Source organism: Echiichthys vipera (assembly GCF_963691815.1).
Source record: "Echiichthys vipera genome assembly, chromosome: 1".
In the NCBI taxonomy this organism is placed as follows: Eukaryota; Metazoa; Chordata; class Actinopteri; order Perciformes; family Trachinidae; genus Echiichthys; species Echiichthys vipera.
The window spans coordinates 30,289,502-30,304,681 of NC_139826.1; the positions used below are offsets into that span (position 1 = coordinate 30,289,502).

The window sequence follows — 15,180 nt, forward strand, 5'->3', positions numbered from 1 at the left end:
TTTAAGAGAATGAGATGTCGTAAATGAAATACAAAATATATGCAGGCCAAGCTGAAGCCATTTGGGAGATATCAAAAATACATTTCCTTAATTTAAATCAGAGTTGTTCCAATACCATTTTTTCCTTCCCGATACCGATTCCTATACCTGAACATGCAGATCAGTCAATACATAGATACAATCCAGTACCAGTGTGTTTATTATTATTATACTGTTTTTAACAGCTGTATCTTACAAACCCTGTATGGATTAGTTTTGTATGGTCTGGCTCAGGTTAAACCTTTTGTAAAACACAAACAAATACATACAGACAATGCATACCATAGAACTTTCTTGTATTACCTAGTCAGTCATAACTGAAAAAGGAACAAACTACCATAAGGGACATTTCTTCTGGGCTCAGTTGCGTGGTAATGGCCTTCCATAATCACCAAAGTGACTAAAAATTAATCTTAAGGGGGGAAATTTCACCGCAATCAATCTATAAATTGTTGGGATATTTCACTAAATTCCAAAAATGTAAACCTGCTGGTGGCGCAAAAGAAGTTGTTGAGATTTATTTCAGTCCAAAGTGGTGCTGCTAGCATGGCTAAAAACATTCACAATACTCATGAACTGTTTCGACAATTTATTTTAAACCGAACATGATGGACCTTGAATCAACATCAACAATTACTGTATCTCTCTAATGTTAGGATCGTAGTAAGGAATGCAGTTAATGCGTTACAAAACAGTGCATTTGTGAACTCTACACTTCAGCATGATCAGTAGGAATGTTTTGAGTATCAGCAGTGTTAGACTTGTTTTTACTCTAATGATGCAAAACTGAGTTGAGAAGGAGAACTGCTGAGGTGCTCAGTGGTGGAAGAGCCGCAGGTTGGTGTGCACCAGAGCGATGCCCTGCTCATTACAGGCATTAATCACCACCTCATCAGCAGCAGAGCCGCCTGGAGCTGCAATGTACTCCACACCACTCTACACACACACATACAAACACACACATACAAACACACACAAACAGAGGGAAGAGACATTAGTAAAATGGTTGGAATGGTTGTCAGTACACTTTTGCTTTCAGCCAACAGAGTTTCTGCAGGTCCCATGCTATGTTTTAATAAATGCATATCGTAGAAACCCATGCGTTTGTGAAAGATGTGTTATATTTACCCGTTTGGCACGATCTATGTTATCTCTGAAGGGGAAGAAGGCATCAGAGCTGACAGCCACGGCCTGCAGGGAGCTGATCCAGTTCATCTTATCAGTCTCTGTCAGAAGCTCAGGCACCTCTTCATACTTTGACTTCCAAGCTTCAAAGTCTGGGCCCTGTCAACACAAAATACAGGACTTCTCTTTTAAGTGATTTTCAATGTCTCAAACTTGACATGACCTCAGACATCACAGGGGACACAGGTAGACTGTCTGTACTTAAGTGTCACTGTGGGAACAACTTAAACTGATTTATCCAAGTAAAGAAATGAAATGAGAAGCCAGAGCCAACTAACTGTAGCTCTCTTTGGAGTGGTAACTAACCTGATAAGAATGACCAGCCACTGACATGAAGAACATTACACCACTTGATTATCCACTTACAACTACACTACTTTTTAAAGGTGTCTGTTGCCCCTTGCTACCTCCCTTACCTCTCCAATGGTGTTGCTGACATACTGATCAATTGCGTTGGCCATTTCCGCCCGCTTCACACCACTGCAAAACTTCATGTTCAGGACACGAGGGTGGTGTCTCAGCCACCAGTTATCGGCTTTGTCACCTGCCAGACGTGTGCAGTGGATACGAGACTGCTGACCCGCTCCAATACCAACAACCTGTAAAACACAGAAATCATTAGAGAAAAATCGGGAAGTCAGGAAAAGTCATAGAAAAGTGTGTCCAAAAAATAAGCCCAAAAAGTCGTAGTATGTTATGCTGAAAAAGTCCCAAAAAATGCTAAATTCAGTCATATGATAGCCTGTCTCAAGCAGTCACATCATAATTTCATGAAATAGTCAGGAAAAGTATTTCTAGAACACAGGTTTCCTACACATTTTCTATTTTTTTTTTTTTAATTCTGGACTTTTTCCAGACTCAAATTTTCAGATTTCAGAGTATTTTTCAGTCAATATTAAACATCTGAATACCAATGGTTAGATGCTTATGTAAATAAATTGTTTTAAGATCTAACTTTAACACTTATGTTAAATTCTGACTATGTATGCCATTATGTTACCATGTACTGTAAGCACAAGACATTTTTACCTACATATTGTTGCTCATATGAGTGAATGAACTCCAACCCGAGACATGTTCAAAACACAGTTAAATTTTGCAATTAAAAACTGTGTACCTGCACCCCTACAGACCGTAACAGTAGGGATGTACAGTTAAACAGAGAACTACAAAAGAAAACATGTCGTTGATTCATTGGCTTTAGATGGAGTAAACATACTTGGAAATAATTCAATCAAAACTCAATCATAAATAAAATGTAACGCAGTCGCAAGGCGAACGGTAACCCTGGTAACCATTCTACAGCAAGCTTGATTGGTTTCATATCATCTAAGGGTCGGCTTTGTTGCATACGTAAAGTTGTTTTTATTTGTATCCATTAATCTTTTTTTTTTTAGAAAGTGAGATAGTCTGGAAACAATAGACATTTTTCCGTTTTTCCATACTACTTAAGTTAAATTCCATACTGCGTAGGAACCCTGTGTATAGCTCATCCAAGATCCTCTCTCCTCCTTTCATCTGCCTGTTCTTACCTGCCCATCTTTAGCGTAACAGACAGAGTTGGACTGAGTGTACTTGACAGCGATGGTGGCCACAGTGAGGTCCCGCACAGCTTCCTCGGAGAGCTTGTGGATACAGAAAACAATCAAAAGGGTGAACACTTCGATTGGTCAGCGTGTCTATTATGAAAGAATTATTCACAGCAGGATGAAGAAGTGACTTACGGAGCCCTTGGAAACGACGTTGCTGAAGAACTGCTTATCGATAAGCGCTCCATTCCTCTTTTGTTTGAGAAAGAGGCCAAACAGCACTCTCACCTCAGCCTCATCAGGCTCATACCCTGGATCCATCTGGGACAAAGAAACCAGAAAATCTAGCTAAACTCATCAACCTTATTTAAATACAAAAGTGAGGAATAATAAACATTTTTTTAAAAATCACTCACCTGAAGCACACAGTAGTTGCCATTCTTCTTTTTGGAGAGGATCTTGAGTGCCTCCTCGTCATAACCAGGAGCAATGATACCATCTGACACCTGAGAGCAAAACAAATTAAATCCTGGTTAGACAAAGCAATGTTGCAGCAAAAAAACAAACTCTGTATTTTTTCTTTGGCACAGTTTTACCTCTCTTGATATAATCTTGGCAGTGGGAACATCACAAACATCTGACACAGCAATGAAGTCTCCAAAAGACGACATCCTGTCTGAACCTCTTGCCCTGGCGTAGGCCGTGGCCAGCGGGCTGAGATCCTTCAGCATGTCATGCACCATGCACACTTTGGCTTCCTCCTCAGTCAGAGGAACTCCTACTGCAGCTCCTTCAGAAGAAACAGGAAAAAAAATGAATTTTCACATTTAAATAAGGTGCATGAATCTGTATTTACCTGAGTCTGTATTTGTACTGTTAAGAGTGTGTCTGCGTGTCTTTTGTTGTCATACCAGCAGGGCTGACATGTTTGAAGGAGGTAGCAGAAGCCATGCCAAGGGCACTTTTCAACTCTCTGACCAGCTGCCAGGCGTTCAGAGCATCACACAGGTTGATGAAGCCGGGGGAACCGTTAACCACTGACGGGGCGAAATGAATCATGTTTATTTGTAGTTTTCTGTATTTCTATGGAAATGAACAACATTTTTCAAAAGAAATACCTCACGTCACTGAATTATCTCCCTCTTCTACAGTCTTATTTCTATATTTCTCTCCGACATGGTCATTTTAGGGTGACATGGATATTGACAGGACACGACCGCCAAAACTCCTGCCATTTAATTAGTCATACACACCTATTATGGTGGAAAATAAGAGAAGTTCAATACACTCTCAAATTTGTCCATTAAATATGTCTGTTAGAGACTAGAAACAGAAAAACGGCTAGTCTGGGTCTGTAAAGATAACAAAATCCACTTAGTTAGATTTAAGAGTGCTGGTAGGGTCATTTGTTTCCTTTAGAAGGATCCAGGCTAGTAGTCCCCCCTGTTTCTAGTCTTAGTAAAGATAACCAGCTGCAGCTTTATTAACTGACGGATGAGAACACTCTCACATCCAACTCTAGACCAGTGAGCAAATAAGTGTATTTCCCAAAATGCAGGAAATTAAAGCAAGAAACAATCTGTGAGGCTGAAAAGTTGTCCAGGGGGAAATTTGTACAATTTATTGAATTAAGTGTTATACAGATTTAAAACTGCTCTTTGCCTGAAAACAAACATGGTTCCTGAGAAGTCTAAGCCCTGCAATATGTCAAACTACTGTCTAATCTGTCTCTAAACACAAACTCAATTAGCAGATGGTCTACCTTTGAGGGGCAGGGCTGAGCGCAGGGTGTAGAGTTGGGCGGGTGCTTGGTGAGGGTTCATGCCGTAGCGCAGAGGAAGCTGGGAAACACCGCGGCTGTACTGACCACGAAAGTAATCCGATATAGCCTCGTCATACTGTGCTGTGTGTGTAAAGGCCTGAAGAGCAAAGAAATACACTGTATTTAATTATAGACCGCAAAAGCATTTACAATTTATCACAAGAATTTAATACAAAGTTGAGACCATTTTATAAGACGACTGTGCTCCAATGGCATTAGGGATGAAGGAATTTTTAAAAATATTACGATTTGCCTCTTGGTACTTTGTATCGTCGACCAAAGGGAAGAAGTTCAAACTCCCTATCGAGTGGATGAGAGGGATTGTTTGCTATGTTGACAGCTTTTTTCCTAAGCACTTCCTCGTACAAACAACTTAATCATAATTGTCTCATCCCTATGATTTTTGAAGCTATGTTTTACTATTTTACCTTTAGATTACTGTACCCAACTGCCATGTTAAAAGATAAGATTCCCTCTATCAGGTTCTTATAAACTGTCTCCATAATATGCTTGCTCACTCTAAAGGAAATGAGCTTGCGTAGTGTAGAGGTTGATTACAGGTTTTAAACATAAATTAGTTAGCAAGTGTCTGTATGAGAATCCACCTTTGCCTTCTGAGACTCAGTTTTTGGTGTCTGAAGGAATAGTATGCTAATATGCTATAGAGCTACCATATTACCATTGGATACCTCAAATTGAAACCTGAAAATATAGACCTTTAACGGAATTCCATTGCTAGGCAACATCAGCTGACAGGAAGTTACCAAGGACTAAGGCTGTCATTCTCATACACTGCAACAGGAAATAAACTAGGACTGTTTTGGAATGTTTATGTTTACATATTTGAAAAGGTCCATAGACAAGCAATGTAAAACATTACAAAAGACACTACTTACTTAGTTTAAAAAAAGGGATTTTAAAGCATTGACATACTTTGAGTTTTACAATCTAGTTTTTACAGCATTAAGAAGACCCCCACATATTCAAAAGTTAAGTTGCATTGGGGAAGAGGAATGAATGTGCTCCAGAAAGTATAAAGTACTTATTACAAAAATCACCCTAAATATGCTACTTTTTTCCAAATTCAGTTCATATACTTGCAAGTTACAATGATAGGGAAAAGAAGAAAGTTATGTTACTTTTAGGGCCAGAGTCCTGCGTGTTTCCAGAGTTGTATCTTTTTCTCCTGAACTATCCATCTCCTTGGCAACTAGCAAATAGTCAGCAGGATCGCACACTATAGTGACCCGAGCATGATTCTTAGCCGCTGCTCTCAACAGTGTTACGCCACCTGGAAAGAAAGAAGGAATTCTTTTTCAAAGCACATGCTGATATTTAGAGGTTTTAATTCAGCGTGACACATTCATCTGTGTGTAATTTACTACATGCACACGATCTCGTCTGCACATCTCACCGATATCTATCTGCTCCACAGCATCTTCCACCGTAACACTCGGGTTAGAGACGGTCTTCACAAACGGGTAGAGGTTGCACACCACCACCCTTAAAAGAGCAAACACAGAATCAATGTCATACTCTTCTTAAAGATCATCGATTTGAAATAAGACATGCATTCATTACTGCAACACATTTGAAGTTTGTTAACAGTCACAAAAGGGAAGACTTGCACTTTTTTGTAATTCTAGATTTCACAGCGTGTTCATGCGTATGGCCTCTCTGCATTCATAATCCGAGTCATTTTACCTTATAACTTTGGTATAATTGTAAAAAGAAGTGTTATGGTAAATATCTCATTATTTTTGCGATTACAAAGACTATCAAAAGCATGTGAGGCGTCGTGCACAAGGATCCTTATGTGGTCAAACGTACACGATAAAGTCAACTCGCAATTCATTCTGATGGTTGTGTGAAAAAAAACACTCTTTTGTTAGAGAAATAACTCTTTCTAACTCCCATACGAGGGTCATGACTCAAATCTCATCAGTTTGCTTTCATTTACTTTTAAGTGAAATAAACTACAGGGTTCTCTGTCCCAAAATCTGGTTGCTAGGGCAACAATTATTTGCATGGTTCTATCGCTTTCTTATTATTTTATCAACTAACTGATAAAATCACAATCACAATTTCACAGAATCCAAAGTGATGACTTCTATTGCCCAAACAAATATTACATATAAAGTTCTTTTTAAATAAAAAAAACAAAAAGCAGCAAATCACAAAAAAGATAATATTGCAATTTTTTCTTTTACAAATGACTTTAATTAACTATCCGAACTGTTGATGACTTTTTATTGATTTGCTAATCATCTGATTAATTGACTTCATTTTAGCAATTTGCTTTTAATATTGCACCATTACAACAGACTTTATACCTGATAATCTGATCCTTAACCAACATTTTCGGCCTTGTTGTCTATGTTTCTATGGATTTTCTTAATTACTCTTGCATCATTGCTGTTTAAGTATCATTGATCAAGGATCTCATGGACTAAATGCCCTGTTCTCGTGATAAACAACTTTACAGTGTGAGCTTTTTCTTACATTGTACATCCTAATCAGATGATCCACTCAACCTCTCATCACACACACATACACACACACACACAGACACACACAAACACTCTGCATTATCTTGGAAAGACAAATAAACAGATATTTCTGTGTGTGTATCAGATTTAAATCAAGTGTGTAGTTAAATCCTCCGATGACCAAACTGGGAAATCTCTGATCTGATCACATTCTTCTTCTTGGCCATAAAAAAACAAATGAGAGTCACAGGACGACCTTATAGCAGGAGCAGCAGTTTTCCAATTAAATAGCGGCTAAATCAACTACACATGCTTCCTAATGAGACAACACAAGCCTTTACTCTAACCACGTCAGCTTGTGATCTGCCACAGGTCATGCATGCTCTTTGATTCAACTGTGCTTTGTATGAAGGATTTCCAATTCAGCCTTATTCACCTCTATTCCAAATAAATATCAACTGTGTTATTAAAAACCTGAGAGCATTTTAAAACGGGAATTTATGAGTGTTTCAATGTGCTGCTCTCACCTGACCAGGCTGTAGCCCAGCTTCTCCATGTCTGCAGAGTCGGTGGGGGTTTTCCTGGCCAGGATGCCTCCATGGACAGCAGGGTGCAAGGTCTTCACTCTGCCTCCCAGCATCTCTGGATGTCCAGTCAGCTCAGACACATCCCTGACACACAGCAGCAGAGACACTGACAGGTTAGAGAAGGCCACCAACAGAAGGAGCTGCTAGATTTAGTGAATTTGGGAGAAAACAAACACTTGATTTATTTTTTTAAAGGACCACTTCATCACCCACCTGACAGCCATCCCAGCATCACGCAAGGCTTTGGCTGTGCCACCTGAGGCGACAAGAGACAGTCCAACATCCACCAGCCTTTTGGCAAAGTCCACCAGTCCAGTTTTGTCTGAGACACTCAAAAGTGCTGCGAGGACAGATTAAGTGATGTAAACAAACATATGCATGCGTTTAAAACACACAATAGAGCAGTAAAGGCTGTTTTTAGCGAGGTAAGGGTGACCACGTTGGCTCATGTTAGCCAGAGAGCTAGCATCCTGCATTTCGCAGAACAAAACTTTATAAGACGACAGTGAATTAATGAAATGCGCAGGAAAAGTCTTACCAAGCTCTGAGGAGGCCATGTTTACAGTCACGGTGTTATCTGCACTCTGTGTGGGTGTGAAGAGGGGTTCTGCTCACTTTTCAGTGACTTTAAACCAGTAAACTCTGCAGAGTCAGACTGTGGAGGCTGTGACAAGTCCACACGCTTTACACTGCTTCATCAAGCGCTTCAAAACTACAAAGACCCGCCCAGCTGAGGTCGGCCCGCCCCGCACACACAAGAGCACTCAAAAGAGCCACACTGCGCACGAAATGCGCATTTTAAATTTTAAACGTGTCTTTTTAATTTTATTTTACGGACACTTTCAAATATGTAAAGATAAACGTTCCAAAACAGTCCTAGTTTATTTCCTGTTGCTGTGTATGTGAATGGCATCAGCTTACAGGAAGTTAACCTGTTGCCTAGCTATTTAATTCCCTTGAAAAGGTCTGTACAAATATACAGGATTATACATACATAAAAACAAATAAGTAGAAAAGCAAAAAAGAAACAAACAAAAACATAATTCACATAAAACATGCCAGTGGTCATCAAATGATTTAAAATAAATTAATTGAAAACATTAAACGTGTCCCAGTTTTCCTGTTGCAGTGAATCACATCAACTGACGCCCAGGCTGTTGCCATAGCAACGGAATTCCATCATATGTTTATCAGCTCTTCAGTGAAACATTAAAGCACAACTAAATATGTGTATAATAAAGATAAAATAAAACACAATTTAAGTAAATAAGTAACAGCAAATTAACAAATAATAAATAAAATATAGCCTATACAAAGACAAGTTGGTTAGCAGTATAGGGTGGTATGTGCAACAACAACAACAACAACAATAATAATAATAATAATAATAATAATAATAATAAAATCAAAGACAAAACATAAAAAACTAAATAATAATAATAATGATTATAATAATAATAACTATAAAAATAAAAAACAATAATATTAAAAGACAAAACATAAAAACCCATAAAAGAATAACAATATTACTACTACTACTACTACTACTACTACTACTACTACTACTACTAATAATAATAATAATAATAATAATAATAATAATTAAAAGACAAAACGTTCTTGTTCATGCTTAAGGATAAGCCTATCTTTAATTCCATTATGATTTTTAAGAACGAAACATTGAGTGGCTACATCAAATCAAATAGACATTATATATATATATAGATAGATATATAGATAGATATATAGCCTATATCCAGAAATGTGTTAAATGTATTTAAAATGTAATATATCTCTCTCTATAAATATCATATATATTTTAGGTTAGGCCTTTATTTTACAATTTAACTGTAAATATCTAAAAGTGAGTTTATGACGACGTGTTTTGCAGAATTGTTTTTTTGTCCATCACCAAACAAACCTGTAAAAAAAAGCTGTAAAAACTTAATTATAAAGATACATATGGACAGGTCACGTTGATCTTTATGTATCCAATCAATAACTGCTCCAAACTGGAGAACCATAATAAAAAATTGAGTCAGGTCAGGGGACGTGTCTTCTTTTGTTTTGCCTCAAGAGGGCAGAAATGAACCTTGTTCAAACAAACGTCTGCAGCGTAACTGTCTCATATTATATAACAATATCATTTCTCCACATAATCTTTACAAGGGAAACTTTAATGACATTATAGGCCGACTGAGATTTATGTGAAGAGCTGTGTCTTCCCTTCTGAGTCACTGCACAACTAGTTTTGATATCCAGTTTACTTGATTTGATCCCTTGCACCATTTTTAGGTTTAGATTCTCATTTTTGTTTTTTTCTTGCGTCATGATCATCTTACTCTTTTAAATAAATTATTAATGAGCCAAGTTTTTCATTATCAAGGATTGCTTCTTTGTAATTTTTGTGCACATGATAAATAAAAACTTGGACTCGAGACTTTTACTTATTTCATACAGATTTTATTCCTTGAATGTTCATCTGATTATTTGTTATTATTATCATTATTATTAGTAGTATTTATTAAGTATTATTGTTGTTGTTTATGCTATAGGTCCATGTTATTTACGTTAATCTGCACATTATTCATTTTTTACGTTTTCTTTTGTTTGATGTAGGTTCAATCTTTTTGCTGATCAGCGCAATTGAAGGTTACACTGACACCAAGAAGGGCCATGCGCATCACCACTAGCCCATAATTGGTAAAACACCTGTAACATACATTTCCCTGCAACAATAAATGACGCTCATGAATACGCACGCTTTTCAATAAACTTTATTGGACCAAAACGGTGCCTTTTTCCTGCTTTGGAACAGCGTTTTAAGTCGGACAGATGTGAATTTATTAGACCCCGTCACTCACTCCTTCACTCGGCCATTAGTTAAGTGACAGGACAGGGCCCGGGGAAACCTGCACCAAGACGTGTGATTACGTTAAAAGATCGCACAATCTGTTCATATTTACGTAATGAGCCTGACATTTTCCAGATTGATTAAACTATGGGGTGTAAATATTTTAAAGGGCTCCCTGATTTATTATCCAACAAAGCAAAAAAAAAAAGAAAAGAAAGAAAAAAAGAAAAGGTGGCAATTTATTTGTCTAACTATGAAAATGTGAGTTTCTGGTAACCGCCTTGTGTTTGAGGGGCCGGGCTGACATCTCAGGGGCGAGCTGAGTGATTCAATAGACAGTGAAACGTTTTTATGGAAAGACACAGGCTTCACTATGCATTATTGGTTAAAAAGAGAGAGGCAGGAAGGCCGTCAGCACTTTACTTTAGAAAACTGACAGCATTATCAGCACTAACTGTAATTTACGCCGGATATTTTTTAATCAACGTGACTGGTGTATTCAGATTAAATTAGAAGAGAAACGGAATCAATGACCTCCATATATTGCTACACTGCCTTATCAATTAGCTGTGATTTTTGGTACTGTGTCAGATGGGCCTGTGTCATAAAACAGGCCAAATGACATCTGTCAAGCAGCTGACAAGTCACACAACTAAATGAGCTCCTATTGATTCGCATGTTTTTTCATCAGCCAAATTAAAAGCTGCAGTTTGATCGAGGTTCAGTCTGCAGGCTTGTTTTGTATTCTCTACTCACCCGTATTAAATCAAGTCTAAAAAGTTCAATGGAAAGTCCTTTGAAGTTCCTAAGTGGACATAAAGTAACTTGAAGCGTTAATGTGCATTGAACAGGTTATTTGATGCTGGCATCAGGCCTTATTGGTTAAAGCTGTGCTGTCACTTAATTTACTGCATGTTTAGCTCTTAAACTGTAAATAAAGTGACTCCGGAGCATTTCTAATTGTGTTTTCCCATCCTTCTGTTGGTATTAAACATGGTGCCCCATAGTGTTTTAGTTTAGTTCATTACTTAACAGGGACAGTGCAAAGCATATTAATAATATCTCTGAGAAAAAAATGCAATAGTTTGCCAGAAAGACTAATTTTTCTGTGTGGTCTGCAGGGCAGGCAAACTTTAAAAGCACAGGTTTTAAGAATAAAGGCGTTGAAAATACAGTCAACGACAAAAAACAGTGAAAATATGCAGATACAAACCACCACACAGAGACAAGAGAGGCCGCTCTTATGACACACAACGGGGTCACAAGTTGTAAGAGCTATTAACCAAAAATAGTGACTCTATATAATTCAGATAAAAGATTCTAACATTTGATTAGACGTATGATGGCACAAACTCTATTACGCTTAATTTAGTCTTTTTCATGTTGAATCGTCTTATGTCACAGAATCGGGTCACAATCACATTTAGACTAAAACCCCAGCTATCGAAACGTGTGACCATATCTAAATAAATGCAATGGGGCACCGTGTTTGGTAAAAAAAATATGCATTAAAATACCCATGAACTGTATTATGATTAGGCCTACATGGTAAAAAAAACACATTTTAGAATAACAATAACATGTTATTGATAGCCTGCATAAAGTCAATAATGTGGATCATTTTATCTATAAACTTCATTGCATTTATACTCAAATGTTAGTACATCAAAGTACTTGCCCTAACCTTCAGATAACAGAGCTATCAAACCCAGTAAATGTCTCTCATTACTTTCATCATTACTTTCATACCAATACATCTTTTAATTAATGTACTGTATGTGGGACAATCGATACCCCTAATTACACTTAAATTTGATAGCTGCATTCACAATAAACCTGAAAGTTTTTGAAATACTTCTTAATGTGGACGCTGTACATTGTGAAGAAAGAACCGACCTCGGCCTCCTTCTGTAGAGTCAGTAGATGAAACCTTCACAGATATCATAGTGAATAATTTCATAGGCCTAGACGGTTGTTTATATTTAAAAAAAAACATTTCTGAAAATCTTTGTCCCCTGGCCAGATGTAAAATCATCAAATTAAAACAACAATAAAACACACATTATGTAAAATTTGAAACATGAGAAAGGAAAACGGAGAAAAGACGATAAAGCAGAATCATGCCAAGTGGGATCTTTTTCACGCGTTTTTATCATCTTGAGACTCTTTTGTTTGTTTCTGGGCAGAATACCACAACAAAGTCCCTGCTAACAGCGCCATCAGCATTTAATGGCACTTCCAATCAGTGCTGGGGTTTTTTTTCTTCACAAGCGTGGTGTGAGTGTGTGTCCGGCCACTTAAGACACATTTAATCCCTATATAAACATGTGACTGTGGTCTGAGAAGGGGCTAAATGACACCATACTGCATCTCCTCCAATCTGCTCTTTAATCACAACCCTTACATGGGTGGCTATTAAAACGCCCCGCCGCAGTAACACACACTCATCATGCTGTTGCTCCTGGAAATTAAATTGGGCCTGTGTGACATCACCATCAGGCTTTTGATTGCTTTACTTCCTCTTCATTAACTTAATTATTTGGCTATCAGTAAACCCCACTGGGTAATTAATATCTGAGAGCCTTTGTAGTAAATTAAAACTGTGAACTGAGAATCGCTTTTTGCTACCAGAGGCAGCACAGCGGCTGTGAACGAGTGAACACAAAAAGGGTTTTTCTCTACATCATGTTGGCTTGTTAATGAAAGCATAGACCGTTTTCCTGTGAGCGAGATTTAAAGAGATACAACCGCAGAGCGTGATGCGGAATGACGTATCGTTTTGCGTCATTCGGCGGATTTTGGCAGATCTGTGATGCTCAGTTTCGCGGGGACTTCCACCACGGAGACAGGTCAAACACTGTTCATCTGAACATAATGCCCACATTGCCATGATACAGACCTGGATTAAAATGGGTAAAGTATCCCTTAAAGTATACCTTTGAGGTGTTTCTTTCTTCTGATCACAAATCGCAAGTTTGTGTTTATATAAGTTTTAAGGGGAATATTGGTCTGTCGGTCCACCACTTTGGTTGTTCAGACATTCATGGTCTCCAGAGGATGATTCCTAATGACTTGTGATATTCTGACTATTACTCTAGCGCCACCAGCAGGTTGACATTTGTGGTTGTGGACTGCGAAATTCCCATCAGCCTCAGCTGCACTTTGGGTTATAGCTAGTTAGAAAATGTGAGTATGCTAACACGCTAAACAAGATGGTGAACATGTTAACATTACCTGCTAAACATCAGCATGTTAGACTGATTCTTCTTTTCTTTTTCATCTTGTATTATAGACAAATTTCAAGAAGAGCACGAGAACCTAATCCTAACTTTTACGTTGGGGACAGTTGGCATTGATAGTGTCTCATTACTGGCTGAATACATGTTGTTCCCATAATAAAGTTATTGTTATCACCAGAGGATAGTGGACGATGTACAATGTAGTGGGCCGATCATTTTCACAGAACTGGTTCCTTCGAGTTGATACATGTATTGAACCTCTGGAGTTTTGATACCAAAATGATGGCATCAATTACAGTCCAGGATTTTGTGAATCGTCTGCATCTGGCAGAAAAAGAAACAACCCAATACCAGTGGACATTGCTCTCAGTTTGTCCAAGTAACAGTGTCTTCCTCCGATTCGAGTTTCCTGAGACATGACATGGTAGCAGGCCCGTTCTAGTTTAAAGCAATTCTTACCTCTCTTGCATGTCTCACAGTGCTTCCCTCAAAAGTCCCACCATCTTCCCCCTGCCTGACCTCTGACGCTCCTCCCCCGACACATGTGGCGAGAGAGAAATGCTGCGTTCCAGTGCCATGGAAAGTCCAAGGTTTCGGACCTCCAACTAGGCAAAGTGCACTGGAATGCCCGTAAAACTGGAACCTCCTTCTAGCAAATTCGGGGGAAATCAACCAACCCCAAATTTGCTAAAAGGAGGTTTCACTTTGACAGTGCACTTTGCTTTTTTGGAGGTCCAAAACTTTGGACTGCTGCAATTTCCCAGCTTGGAATCGATAAAGTATTTCTATTCTATTCTATTCTTCTCATGGCACTCGAATGCAGAATGAGCAGCGCAAGTGAAATGGAGCGATAGATGACAGGCAGGAAGCTCGTCAAATAATTTAATTCGGAACAAATAAAATGATTGGTTTGACTTTTATCAGAAATATATGAGAATGGAATATTTCTGAGTTCTAACACCTGGTGGATTTCTAATACATTTTAATGTGCCATATGCTTATAAGGAGCATTTTAAGTTTACAAGAGAAAAAAAACCAAATGCCAACTGGTAAGCTGAGTGCTCTAATGCTATTCATGTAATATATATATATATATATATATATTGGTATTCCAGGCGATGAGTACTGATATACAGTTTTTTTGGGGTTGTACAATAAAACATCTATGTTTTGTTAAACCGTAAAATGTGATATATATATATCACATTTTCTAAGTAACGAGTCCATGCTTGTAGGGCTGTATAAACCCAACACGATGTTGCAGAAAAGTGATTTGACTGATGACTTATTACTTTTCCTGAGCAAGTAGCCGTCCAAGTTTGAGAGAACATTTCATTCGGTCGTGTTCTGCTACCAGACTGTCTGGACTCGAGTCACTCACTGACGTCCTCGTTTGATTCCCGCCCGTTCATTGGTTGTCTCGCTTCCTATGTTCT

At 38.2% G+C, this 15,180-nt stretch overlaps 1 protein-coding gene across 2 annotated transcripts; it reads right to left on the reverse strand.

Moving 5' to 3' along the window:
* Positions 1–657: 657 nt before the first annotated feature.
* On the reverse strand, positions 658–8,325 carry atic (5-aminoimidazole-4-carboxamide ribonucleotide formyltransferase/IMP cyclohydrolase). 2 transcript variants are annotated; one of them, XM_083914130.1, is made up of 14 exons: positions 8,190–8,325; positions 7,865–7,991; positions 7,592–7,735; positions 5,990–6,078; positions 5,715–5,866; positions 4,516–4,672; positions 3,665–3,790; positions 3,350–3,543; positions 3,170–3,259; positions 2,949–3,074; positions 2,757–2,849; positions 1,641–1,823; positions 1,168–1,323; positions 658–975 (listed from the first exon to the last, which is right to left on the reverse strand). In XM_083914130.1, the coding sequence occupies exons 1-14, from the start codon at positions 8,206–8,208 to the stop codon at positions 856–858; spliced, it is 1,776 nt and encodes a 591-aa protein (XP_083770256.1). In that variant the 5' UTR covers positions 8,209–8,325; the 3' UTR covers positions 658–855. The 2 variants fall into 2 exon arrangements, with proteins under 2 accessions (XP_083770256.1, XP_083770257.1); XM_083914131.1 differs by having other exon boundaries at positions 7,865–7,907; positions 8,190–8,287.
* Positions 8,326–15,180: the final 6,855 nt, after the last annotated feature.